General features: G+C 47.9%; 1 protein-coding gene across 1 annotated transcript in view; it reads right to left on the bottom strand.

Annotated features, from left to right (window-relative positions):
- Positions 1-6: 6 nt before the first annotated feature.
- Positions 7-13295, bottom strand: part of Emp1 (epithelial membrane protein 1) — a 28374-nt gene continuing 15085 nt past the window's right edge. Inside the window, exons 2-5 of the mRNA XM_045141214.1 lie at positions 7176-7275; positions 3308-3404; positions 3078-3218; positions 7-1335 (exon numbers count right to left, since the gene is read on the bottom strand). Coding sequence (XP_044997149.1) covers positions 1163-1335; positions 3078-3218; positions 3308-3404; positions 7176-7253 — 489 coding nt within the window. The 5' untranslated portion in view covers positions 7254-7275 and the 3' untranslated portion in view covers positions 7-1162. The remainder of the gene's footprint in view (positions 1336-3077; positions 3219-3307; positions 3405-7175; positions 7276-13295) is intronic.

Raw genomic sequence — 13295 nt, 5'->3', positions numbered from 1 at the left:
GGATTATTTTTTTCAATTCTCCTGGAAGCAGGCATTCTGTTCTGGTCATGACTCGAATACGGTGTGCCTAATACTTCGCTGTCATGTAGCACCTTTCTCCCAAGGACATGTTCTTTGGTTTACACTTGTGTATTTGGGCACTTTGCACAGGGTGGCTAAGGATCTCTCCTGGGAAGGTCAAGGCTACAGGGACCATTGAGCGAAGGTGCTCTGGTCCCCACTAATCATTAGACAGAAATTCCTGGAAAGCTTGTAATTCAGAGAAAGAAGATTGTGCCACAAGGGGTCATGTCCATCTTTCTCCTGTTACACTGTACATTGAGGGGAGTCCTAAAGCCCTATACTATGGCACTGCAAGGATAGTGACTTTTGACCCCACGATTCATATGGTGCCTTCACTACTGAATTGATTGTCAATGGCTCTGGAGATAAACGCCAGAAGAGTGGACTTGGTTTCTAAGGAACAATCTAGCAAAGTCCACGGCAAGATGCCTCCATGTGCTGCGTGAGGTCTGGCCCTGGCTCTACTCATTCTCCCAGGCCCTGTGTGGTGAAAAGTTCTTTCTTGGTTTAGCCAAGCCTCAGACTTGACCTTACAAACCATCTCTCTTCCTCTTCTTTTGTCAAAAAAAAAAAAAAAAAAAGAAAGAAAAGTCACCAAATAGAGACAGTGACTCCCTGGCCAAAACCCTCCTTACGGTACTTGGGATCCAATGTGATGTTTATGCTTTGGGTCAGAAGGATCGGATCGGATGGCTTGCAGGCCCTCTCTGTATGGTTGATGCGCAAACAGTTAATCTGCTCTTGCCGGAACTTGTACCGCTATTGGAACTTGGTGCCAGATGCCTTCCGGACCTCAGTGTGTGACCCCATAGCCAGTGGCATGTCACCTGATGATGTTCCAGGCAACGTGTGATGTGTGACTGGGGACAGCAGGAGGCCACATCTCCAGGCTTCTTTCAAGGGCAGGCGCTGGACGGAGGCGCCCCCTGGCCCTTGCAGGAATCGCTGGAGTTTGGAACTCTCCCACCACGTCTCTCCCTTCCCCTCCCCCCTCCCCCTTCTTGGTTTTGCCTACCCAATGACTTCCACCTCCCTCCCAGGTTAAACGGCTGTCCTCCTCCCCCCCACAAGCCCCTACACTTCTTTTTTTGGGGGGGCCTTATTTCTTTCTCAGGACCAGGTAGAGGATGCCAATGATAAAGCTGAAGCAAAAACAGATCCAGGTCAGGATGAAGCAGTAGCCGTGGTGGCTGCTGCTGCCGTTGTAAAAGTTCTCGTTGCTGTTGGCGTAGTGGTGAGTGTAGATGGACACGCCGACCAGGATGCACAGCCCTGAAAAGTGACAGAAATGTCATCGCGGTTGACACTGCTGTGTGAACATCAACATCGAAGAGTAAGCAAAGGGGCTGGGAGGTGGCTCAGTGGTTAAGGCACTTGCCTGCGAAGCCTAAGGACCCAGGTTCGAGTCCCCAGGACCCATGTAAGCCACATGCACAAGGGGGTGCACGTGTCTGGAGTTCGTTTGCAGTGGCTGGAGGCCCTGGAGCATACTTTCTCTCTCTCTCTCTCAAATAAATAAATAAAATTTTTTTAAGCAAGCAAAGGGCTGAAGAGATGGTTAAGCGGTTAAGGCGCTTGTTTACAAAGCCTAAGGACCCAGGTTTGATTCCCAGGACCCACGTAAGCCTGGTGCACAAGGGGGCGCATGCATCTGCAGTTTGTCTCTCTCTCTCTCTCTATTTCATATAAATGAATAAATAAATTTTTTAAAAACATAAACAAAGGGCTGAAGAGATGGCTTAGCAGTTAAGGCACTTGCCTGCAAAGCCTAAGGACCCATGTTTGACTCTCCAGATCCCACATAAGCCAGACACACCTAGGTGAGGCAAGCGCAAGGTCGTACATGCCCACTAGGTGGTGCAATTGTCTGGAGTTCAATTGCCGTGGCTGAGGCCCTGACGCAACAATTCTCTCTCTCTCTCTCTCAAATAAAAAAATATAAATTTTAAAAAACTAAGCAAAGATTTTATAATTTCTTGGAATGTCCTAGTTTCCTCCTTAACAATGGGAAAGTAAACTCAAGGTAGTGCTGTTTGTTTGCCGGGACCCAAGCTTGGTAGATGGGTTGGTGCATTACAGATCTATGCCCAGCGTGTTTGTGTGGTTGCGAAGGGGAAGGAAAACAAAGAGCTGCCCGCTTTTCCGGTGTGGACCCCTGCATCTCTAGGCAGGCTATTGTTAGGGAATGCTAAAGAGCTTGGCTTAAACTGGGTGTGGCGGCACGCCCCTCTAGTCCCAGCACTTGGGAGGCTGAGGTGAGTTCGAGGCCAGCCTGCACTAAAGTGAGGGTGTGCTTCAAAAAACAAGACAAAACAAAAAGATCCCAGCTTCCCGCTCTATTTAGTGTGTCTGGGGAGAGTGACAGAGACCTCTCCTTGTGACACCTGCATGCCCCCTGGCAGTGACTGTGCTTGCTTTGAGGACGTCCAACCTTCTCTCCTCCTTCTGGTATCCGTGTAGACGCACTACGGCGGATGGGTGTGCCCGGCCACGTGGTAGCTGCCAGAAACACTAACTTTTTAAACAACATGGCCTTACAGGGGTCCTTAATCCAAGCAACAATCCCTGGCCCTCCACAAGAGAACAGATAACCAGAGAAGAGCGTGACACAGTTTACAAGACTGGGTGCTAATCCGCTGAGGTTACTAAAACTCTGGATAATATCCACTTCAAAGCTTTCCTCTTAGCTCGGTGGATGAGAGCTTTGTCTAGCAAGAGCAAGGCCCTGGGTTCAGTTCTCAGCAGTAGGAAAAAAAAAAAAAATCACACCAAGAAAAGCTGTTCCTTTAAGCTGGGTGTGGTGGCGCACACCTTTAATCCCAGCGCTGGGGTGGCAGAGGTAGGAGGATCGCCGTGAGTTCGAGGCCACCCTGAGACTCCAGAGTGAATTCCAGGTCAGCCTGAGCTAGAGCGAGAGCCTACCTCAAAAGAAACCAAAAAAGAAAGGAAGAAAAAGAAGAGAAGACAGACTCCCCGCTCCCAAGCCGAGCAGACTGAGCCCTGAGGTTACTCACAGCACACCAGCATGGTGGCCCCCGAGAGGAAGAACCTGTTCCCCTTTTCCATGGTGAAGAGCTGGAACACGAAGACCACGAGCGAGATCACGGAGAAGATGATGGACAGGATCATGAAGGCCTGCACCGCCTTGAGGGCGTCTGTGGCGGGGCGGGCAGAGAGCGAGGCGGTTAGACAGCGAGTGGACCGTCCCCCCCACCCCAGCAGCGCCCCTGGCCCGAGATTATACCTTGACCCCCGTAGGACAGGGAGCTACTGCAGTCCCCATTGGTACAGTTTCTCCAGAGACCCACAGACGAGTCTGCGTAATCTGATACCACCCAGACCTGAAACCAGAGGGAAACAGAGCTGATTAAGAACCTGCCATCTAGCCCAGGCATGGTGGCGCACGCCTTTAATCCCAGCACTCGGGAGGCAGAGGTAGGAGGATCACTGTGAGTTCGAGGCCACTCTGAGACTGCATAGTGAATTCCAGGTCAGCCTGGGCTACACTGAGACCCTACCTCAAAAAAACCACACACACACACACACACACACACACACACACACACACAGAATTGATCATCTTCTGGGCTGGGGCAGATGGCTCTGCAGTTAAAGGCACGCACTTGCAAAGCCTGCTGGCCCAAGTTCCATTCTCCAGGACCCACATAAAGCCAGGTGCACAAAGTGGCCCACGTGTCTGGAGTTTGCTTGCAGTGGCTGGGAACACTAACATGCCCATTCTCTTGTTCTCTCTCTCCAATCAATCAATATCTCTGAAAATATAATGGCTGTGTAGACCTACATCTTTTCATCTTTAAGAAAAGATAAAAACGCACAGCATCAGCCTCCAGAGTGCTGGGATTACCATGCCGGGCTTTTTTGGGGGGGCGGGGCGGGGACTACATCTTAACTAAGACACTTGATCAGGGTATAAAATGTGACTAAACTACCTCTTGGAGAAAAATAACATCCAAGTAAAGTCACAAGGGTTCCAATAGAGAGAATTGTGGGCCAGAATAAAAGCCCCCTGCCCTCTTTGGGTTTGAAATATTTCATGATTTGAATTTTGTTTTAAGTGACAGCAACTTAAAATTCCTTTTATTTTGCGTGTGCGTGTGGCGTCTAGATATGTATGTGCAGATGCCCTTATAGATGCTTGGAGGCCAGAGGAGAGCGTCATCGGCTGGCCTTCCTCCCTGGCTCATCTGCAAGTTTCCTTGAGATAGATAGTCTCTCTGAACTCAAGAGCTCGGGATTTCTCTGCTGCCCACAGGACGGGGATTACAGACCTGCTTAGCCACACCCAGCCATTTATATAAACTCTGCAGGCTCGCTGTCAACCTCTCGAGCATCTGCAGAGCCATGACCCCTAGGTTTAAGATTCTAAAGTTCTAAAACAAAAGCCCTGGGGTAAGGAAGTGAGCAGAGCCCATGCCCTCTATCAAGACTGCTTCATTTAGGGAGCCAAGGAGAGGGCTCTGTGGTGAAAGGCATTACAAAGCCTGACAGCCTGGGCATGAACCCACGCACAAAGCCAGATGCGCAAAGCGTACATGTGTCTGCAGTTTGTAACTGCAAAAGGCCCTGGCATACCTATTTATTCTCTCTCTCTCTCTCTCCCCTCTCCTTGCAAATAAATAAATAAAAATGAGTCGGGCGTGGTGGCACATTCCTTTAATCCCAGCACTCAGGAGGTAGAGGTAGGAGGATCAGTGAGTTCAAGGCCACCCTGGGACTCCATAGTGAATTCCAGGTCAGCCTGGGCTAGAGTGAGACCCTACCTCGAAAAAAAAAAAAAGAAAAAGACTTTCACTGGGATGGAGGGACAGCTTAGCAGTTAAGGCATTTGCCTACAAAGCCAAGGACCCAGGTTTGATTCCCCAGGACCCATGGGGGTGGCATACACATCTAGAGTTCGTTTGCAGGGGCTAGCGGCCCTGGCACGCCCATTCTCTCTCTGTCTCTCTCTCTCTCTCTTTCTCTCCTTCTTTCTCTGTCAAATAAATAAATAAATAAAAATTAAATTAAAAAGAAAACTTTCATCTAAGTACCTGGCTAACAAGGAACAAAAATAAAATCTAAAGAAAAAGTCTAGCTGTACCCAAGTAGCAGACATGATCGTTGCTGGGAAAGCAGCGACAAAACAGCGACGAATCGGCCCTTTCATCCATTTGGGGCCAAATTTTGACTGTAACAATATGCCAAAGAATTCCATAGTAACATAGTAAAGCAAAGCCGGGCGTGGTGGCGCACGCCTTTAATCCCAGCACTCGGGAGGCAGAGGTAGGAGGATCGCCATGAGTTCGAGGCCACCCTGAGACTACAGAGTTAATTCCAGGTCAGCCTGGACCAGAGTGAGACCCTACCTCGGAAAACCAAAAAAAAAAAATATTGTAAAGCAAGCGCTCCAATGTGGAGGCAGCTACAAGCACCAGAGGGATCAAAATGTCTATCTCGGGGCTGGCCACACAGCTGGCGCCCCTTCCCAGCCCCCACAGGTGGCAGGGGTACTTCTCTTCTGCAGTAGTGTCTAAGGAGCACCCAGCACCCAGCTGGCACATGCTGAAACAGAACATCACAGGATGTATACCCGTCTGCTCCTCCTTCCATAATCCATCACGTGCCCAGCCCTGCTGGTGTGGCTTTGAAACACATGGACCTCCAAGCCCAAGAGACTGGACTTTTTTTTTTTTTTTTTTTTAACGAGAGACAGGGAGAATTGGCACTGAAATCGAACTTCCAATGTGTGTGCCCCCTTGTGCACTTGGGCAACCTTGTGCTTCTCACTTCCGTGGGACCTGGAGAATTGAACATGGGCCCTTAGGCTTCGCAGGCAAGTGCCTTATCCGCTAAGCCATCTCTCCAGTCCGGACCTCTCACTACACTTAGTAGACTTACTGTCCCGAGAGGCAGGGATCAGCACACAAAATGACTTAAGTTACAAATCAGGAGGAGCCGGGATAGGCAGGGATGAGTCTTAACCAAATTTAATGCTTAAATTAGCCTGGCTTGTAATCCCACCCACTGATGTAGTCAAAGCTTTTCTCTCTGCAATTGAAAAGCTATTTACCCTTTAACTGTAGCAGAGAGTGGGACTGGTTTCTGGAACCATCCCTTTGCCTATCTCATGATCGGGGGACTTTTCCTTTGTTAAGTCCAAAAAGCTGGGCTCATGTTAAGACAAGGACGCTAGCCACAATCAATGACCACTAGGGGTCAGAGTCAGCCTAGGTTCAGACAAGGAAGACTGGTGACTGGCCGTGTCGCTGGACATTGCTTTGTTTGGTGCTTACCACTTGAAAGTGTCACTCTAGTAACCAAGCCAATGACTCTTATTCTCTCATCTCTATCACCCCTCTCATCACGTTTCTCTAAAGGAGAAGGTCTGCTCCCCTTGGATGTCTTTGCCCTCTAAAAGAACGTGGGGATACCTTTGCCAGCTTCCTTGCCTGGAATGCACCCCAATGTTCTTCTGCCATCCATCCATCAGGAAGAGCAGCCCCACTTGCCAGCCCGTTCTCCTCCTCTGCTATGAGTAAGATCTCTGGCAAGGTCACTCCCATGGACCCTTGCTTGTATCCTTTGGTTATTTCATTCTTCGATCTATGAAAATGTGTGTGTGTGTGTGTGTGTGTGTGTGTGTGATGGTTTGAATAGATGGCCAATATATTCAGTTTTTTATTGTTTATAGTTTACATCTGCAGCCACCTGGCTGGAGGCGGTGGCACTGTGTGGATCTTAAGGTGTGGTGGTGGGTTTCAGATTTCAATCTAAAGATATGCAAAGTGAGCCTAGCTGGAGTTCCTGAAGTATGCTGGGCTGGGTGGCTTTTGGCTTGTGCTTCTCTCTCTCTCTGCTTGGACCTGTGAAGGCAGGCCAGCTTCTTCTGCCATTATGGAACTTCCCTTGGATCTGTAAGCTTCAATAAATATCCCTTCCTCCATAACTGTGCCTGGTCTGGAAGTTCATCTCAGCAAACCTGAAGCTGTCTGCTACAGTGTGTATATATCTCTGGAAGGGCAGGCAGTGTAACTTAACCCCCTTTTGTAGAATTTTATGTAAATATTCAAATAAGTCCCCAGTGAATGAATGAACAACAGAACGTGACTCACATTGGAAATGGTAGACACAAACAGCATGATGTCAGTGGCGGTGTGGACCACAAAGATACTAGCGAGCAGCACCAACATCTTGTCTTTCGGATGAAGAGTTCTGGGGGGGAAAAAAAGACAAGGTTACGGTCAGGTTCAATAGACAAATTCAGCTTTCTCATATGTGTAAGCTCTCTGCTACAATGACAAAGTGTTTCAGTTTTAAAAGAAAAAAAAAAGAACAGAAGCTGGGTGTGGTGGTGCATGCCTTTAATCCCAGCACTCGGGAGACAGAGGTAGGAGGAGCGCCATGAGTTCGAGGCCACCCTGAGATGACATAGTGAATTCTAGGTTAGCCTGAGCTAGAGTGAGACCCTACCTCAAAACCCCCAACAACAACAACAAAAAACGAAGAAGAAGAAGAAAGAAAGAAAAGAAAAGAAATCCAGTGAGCTGGGTGTGGTGGCTCATGCCTTTAATCCCAGTACTCCATTCATGAGGCTGAAGCAGAAGAGTCACCATGAGTTCAAGGCCAGCCAGTACTACAGAATGATTTCCCGGTTAGCCTGGATCACAGTGAGAGCCTGCTTCAAACAAACAAACACAATTTCATCAAAAAAAAAAATTCTACAAACATCTTGTCACCTTAGCCCCATAGCCTAAGGGCTGGTGCATCTCTGTACATGCCTAAATATAAGGATGATTCTGCTTTGTTCTTTGCTGTTCATAGATTTGTTTCTCTAATACGGTCTATTTCCAAAAAAAAAAAAAAAAAAACAGGACTGGAGAGATGGCTTAGTAGCCAAGGCTCTTGCCTGCAAAGCCAAAGAAACCAGGTTTGATTCCCAGGAAATAAGGCAGATGCACAAGATGGTGCATGCATCTGGAGTTTACTTGCAGTGGTTTGATGTCCTGTTCTCTCTCTCTCTCTCTCTCTCTTTCAAATAAATAAGTAAAAAATAAATTAAGGGCCTGGAGAGGTTGCTTAGTGGTTAAGGTGCTTGCTTGCAAAGCTAAAGGACCCAAGTTCAACTCCCCAGGACCCACGTAAGCCAGATGCACAAGGGGGCACATGCATTTGGAGTTCATTTGCAATGGCTAGAGGCCCTGGTGCACCCATTCTCTGTCTCTCTCTCTCAAATAAATAAATAAATAAAATTTAAAAAACAAATTTCAAATATATTTTATTTATTTATTTTAGAGAGAAAAACAGAGAGAATGGATGTTCCAGGACATCCAGCCACTGCAAATGAACTCCAGATGCATGCGCCCCCTTGTGCATCTGGCTTACATGGATCCTGGAGAATTGAACTGGGATCCTTTGGCTTTGCAGGCAAATACCTTAAGTACTAAGCCATCTCTCCAGCCCAAAAAATAAAATTTAAATTTAGAAAGAACATTTTGTGATAGCAACTAATATTTTATTTGTGTTTCAGAGGCCAAAAGTAGGGTCTGATTTTTACAAAAGTCTTTATAATTTCTAGAGCTCTAGACAGTAACATAATATACAATTCCCTTTTTTTCACTAGAGAAAAGTCCATGCTTCTAGCAAAACACTCACCCAGCAATTTCAATAGAAGTGATGTGTTCTGCAGAATAGTCGCTATTACTCAATGATTATGTAGTGAATTGGTTACTAATTTAATCCCAGGTGAGATGTAAACCAAGAGAGATACAACTTCTATTATTAGAATGTTGCCTGGTATTCAATATCACAGCAGCCTCATTACAGCTTAACGGGCCTGATCACCTACTGATTTAATATTTCCGACTTGTACTGTGACACGTGAGTCGTTGGCCTGTGTGCCTCTTTGGCGGGCTGCTGTGTGAGTCTGGGGCAATGTTAGATTTCCTTCTGCTTCGTTTGACAGCTCTGGGGCTTCAGAGAGATCACACCACGTGTGCCTTGTCCTGGTGTGTGGCACTTACACAGCGTTGAGTCCGTGGGGACTTGAGCCAGAAGACAAACGGATGTATTAATCACAAGTTGGAAGACAGGAACTAATATAGTTTAAGAACGTGCAAGCATAAGCAAAAGCTCTCAACCATAATCTGAGTAGAAGAGAGGACAGCCCAGTGATTATAAAAGCTGGAGACCAAAGGGAAGCTGTTCTGATTTATGTCCTTGCTGCGTTCATTGCTCTGTCACACCTGTGACAGCTGAGGTGCCCAGCAGGCTGCCAGGGACATCAAAAGGCAAGGGCTGGAGGTTACCCACCCTCTAGCCAGGGAGTGTGTGTGGACGCTGCCCACTAGGAGGAGATGGATACACTGCTTCTCTCTCACACTCCACCTGACTCAATTGGCACTTGTCTATGCTTAAGCCACTTTCACGCCTCTATTAGAGCAGTGATATTACCATTAGTCAACACTTCAGGCGACTTTTATCTCCTCCAGCTTCCTCATTAGACACTCAGAATCAAACATGGCCAATGGCACCCCAAGCTTCCTGGCTCTTTTATAGGCACTGTTTTACACTGTCCACTCTGGCCCACTCCAAAAAAAAGAAGAAGAAGAGAAGGAGAAGGAAGAAGAGGAAGAGGAAGAGGAAGGGGAAGGAGGAGGAGAAGGCAGAAGAGGAAGAGGAACAGAAAGGGGAAGGGAAGGGAAAGGAGAAGGAGAAGGAGAAAAAAAGAAGCAGGGAGTGGTGGCATACGCCTTTGATCCCAGCACTCAGGAGGCAGAGGCGGGAGGATTACTGTGAGTTCGAGGCCACCCTGAGACTCCATAGTGAATTCCAGGTCAGCCTGGGCTGGAGTGAAACCCTACCTCGAAAAATCAAAAAATAAAATAGTCATTTTGTCTAATCTTTGCCCCTTGAGTAGGGACAGTAGTAATAACACACCTTTAGGAATCACCAGGAGAAAACTGACTCTTCTTGGCCCATTCTCCCAACACCCCAAGACACATCACCCTCCACTGCGGTCACCCTCCTGGCTGATTACTGGAAGCTGCACTATTACATAATGAGTACTTAGGCCTAATCCTTCTTGGCCCCTTTAAATGACTCTCCTGTTCCTTTTGTTTCCAATTTACAAATACCCTCCTCCTAATAGTTGAGAAGCACTTGAAGGGCCAAGAACGGAATATAATACGCCAAGTGAAGCCACTTTAAATTAGTTGCAGAAAACACTGTGCGTTCCCACCCCGACAGGCAGTTGGAATCCAGGAGACCTTGTGTCTCCCCAGGCTGCTCTGGGGTCCAGTCCAGTGGCATCTGACTCGTTCCAGCCCTGGTCCAGTTGCCACCCCCCGGGCAGCCGCTCCATGGCACTCCCAGAGCACGCTCGCTGCCAGCCACTAGAGGTCTCTCCTGATCTCAGCCCGCAGCCTGCCTTGGGTCCTTCACTGCCCACTGCAGAAAGCAGGTAAATTATTTAAGCTAAGCAGGGCATGGTGGCGCACGCCTTTAGTCCCAGAAACTCAGGAGGCAGAGGTAAGAGGATCACTGTGGTTCAAGGCCAGCCTGAGACTACATTGTGAATTCCAGGCCAGCCTGGGCCAGAGTGAGACTCTATCTTGAAAAACCAATAAAAAAAGAATTAAGCTAAGAAGTAACTCTGTTTGGCCAAAGACTTTCAGGTTGTGACAGGTCTTTTGCCGTAGGAGGGTGTCTCAGATCTTATGGCACAAAGCACACAATCATGCCTGCTTCTGGCCACCCTGGCCAGCCACAGTGGAGGCTCTTAGGTAGAGCTATTGCATCATACATCAAAGTTCATCTTTTGTTTTGTTTTGTTTTGGTTTTTGAGGTAGGGTCTCACTCTAGCTCAGGCTGACCTGGAATTCACTATGTAGTCTCAGGGAGTCTCAGGGTGGCCTCGAACTCACGGTGATCCTCCTACCTCTACCTCCTGACTCCTGAGTGCTGGGATTAAAGGCATGCACTACCATGCCCGGCTCAAAAGTTCATCTTTTTTACCATCCCAAATTTGTCACAATTTGTCAGTATCCACTGTCAGCTTAGGAGCGCTCCCATTATTTGTAATTGTGCCTTTTTCCCAATGCACATGGAAACAGAACCAGCTAGCATATGAATTTTCTGCTGTGGGTCACGCCCCGTTACCCAGCCTCTGTATTAGACTTCACTTTTCACCCCTCAATCCTTCAGTCCACGAGGAAACAACCCTTAAGATTTTTATTAAAAAAAAAAACTGGGGTGGCTGAAGAAATGGCTTAGTGGTTAAGGAGCTTGCCTGCAAAACCTAAGGATCCAGGTTCGATCCTCCAGTACCCACATAAGCCAGATGCACAGGATGGCACATGTGTCTGGAGTTCGTTTGCAATGGCTGGAGGCACTGGCAGGCCCATTCTCGCTCTCTATCTGCTCTCTCTCTCTCTCTTTCTCTCTCTCTCTCCAATAAATAAATAAATAAAAACTGGGCTGGACAGATGACTTAGTGGTTAAGGCACTTGCCCGCAAAACCAAAGGATCCAGATTGGATTGCCCAGGACCCACATAAGCCAGAAGCACAAGGTACTGCATGTGTCTGGAGTTCTTTTGCAGCACCCATTCTCTCTCTCTTTCTCCCTGTCAAATAAATAAATAGTTTATTTTATTTTTTTTTTTTTGAGGTAGAGTCTCACTCTAGCCCAGGCTGACTTGAAATTCACTCTGTATTCTCAGGGTGGCCTCGAACTCACAGCAATCCTCCTGCCTTTTTGCCTCTCAAGTGATGGGATTAAGGCGTGCACCACACGCCCAGCTCTTAAATTTTAATTAAAAAAAAAAAAAGACTCATGGTGCCTGATGGGTGGATCTCTGGGAACCCAGAGATCAGCGAAGTAGGATGGGAATGAACAACAGAGGACTCCGTGCATCTGGGACTTCCCACCACCATTGCCCACAGCTGTAGCTTAATGGTAGTTTGGTTTCCTGCCTAAAGGCACTAGGGGTGGAGGTGTGGGGGAGCAGACCATTTCTGGGCTTAGCGGTATAGCACTGGCTCAGCATTTGTGAAGGCCTGCATTTCGTTCCCCAGGCACTGAAAAAGTAACATCAAATTGAGCTGGGTGTGGTGGCACACAGCTTTAATCCCAGCACTCGGGAGGCAGAGGTAGGAGGATCACTGTGAGTTCGAGGCCACCCTGAAACTACAAAGTGAATTCCAGGTCAGCCAGGGCTAGAGTGAGACCCTGCCTCATAAAAACAAACAAACAAACAAAAAAAGGTAAAATCAAATTGACAAAGCAATCTTCCAGCCTTTCGATCATTTTGGAATGGTTGTTACTCGGGCTTCTGTCTCTTCTCTAAGCTTCTGTGGGTGTGCACCCTCCAGTGGAAAGCACCCTTCTTGTCCTGACTGTGTGGTTCAACCAGCAAGTGGTGAATAGAGAATTGCCGCTTTGAAACCACCTGTCCCACACCTGTCTCCCACAATGCATCTGCTGAATGCAACGGTCCCACAGTGTGGTAGTGGCTGCTGAGAACTTCCCGAACAAGAACGTGATGTGGGGGCTGGAGAGATGGCTTAGCGGTTAAGCGCTTGCCTGTGAAGCCTAAGGACCCCGGTTCGAGGCTCGGTTCCCCAGGTCCCACGTTAGCCAGATGCACAAGGGGGCGCACGCGTCTGGAGTTTGTTTGCAGAGGCTGGAAGCCCTGGCGCGCCCATTCTCTCTCTCTCCCTCTATCTGTCTTTCTGTCTGTGTCTGTCGCTCTCAAATAAATTAAAAAAAAAAAAAAAGAATGTGATGTGGGCTGGGGAGACAGATGGCTTAGTGGTTAAGGCACTTGCCTGCAAAAAGCCTAGGGACTCAGGTTCAATTCCCCGGTACCCATGTAAGCCAGATGCACAAGGTGGCACATGCATCTGGAGTTTGTTTGCAGTTTCTGGAGGCCCTGATTAAAAAATAAATAAATGCCAGGTGTAGTGGCGCACACCTTTAATCCCAGCACTTGGGAGGCAGAGGTAAGAGGATCGCCGTGAGTTCGAGGCCAACCTGAGATGCCATAGTGAATTCCAGGTGAGCCTGAGCTAGAGTGAGACCCTACCTCAGAAAACAAAACAAATAAATAAATAAACAAACAAATAGCATGTGATGTGTGGTGCTTCCACTGGGCCAGCTCAGGAAACAGGGCGAGTCAAGCTACAGTGTTCTGGAAGGGTCTTGGGCTTCCACGTGGGTACCAAGAACTTCCCC

This window comes from Jaculus jaculus, unplaced genomic scaffold (genome assembly GCF_020740685.1).
Source record: "Jaculus jaculus isolate mJacJac1 unplaced genomic scaffold, mJacJac1.mat.Y.cur mat_scaffold_135_1_106490_arrow_ctg1, whole genome shotgun sequence".
NCBI classification, from domain to species: Eukaryota; Metazoa; Chordata; class Mammalia; order Rodentia; family Dipodidae; genus Jaculus; species Jaculus jaculus.
The sequence above is the reverse complement of the archived record's forward strand: the minus strand, read 5'-3'. Positions and strand labels throughout refer to the sequence as shown.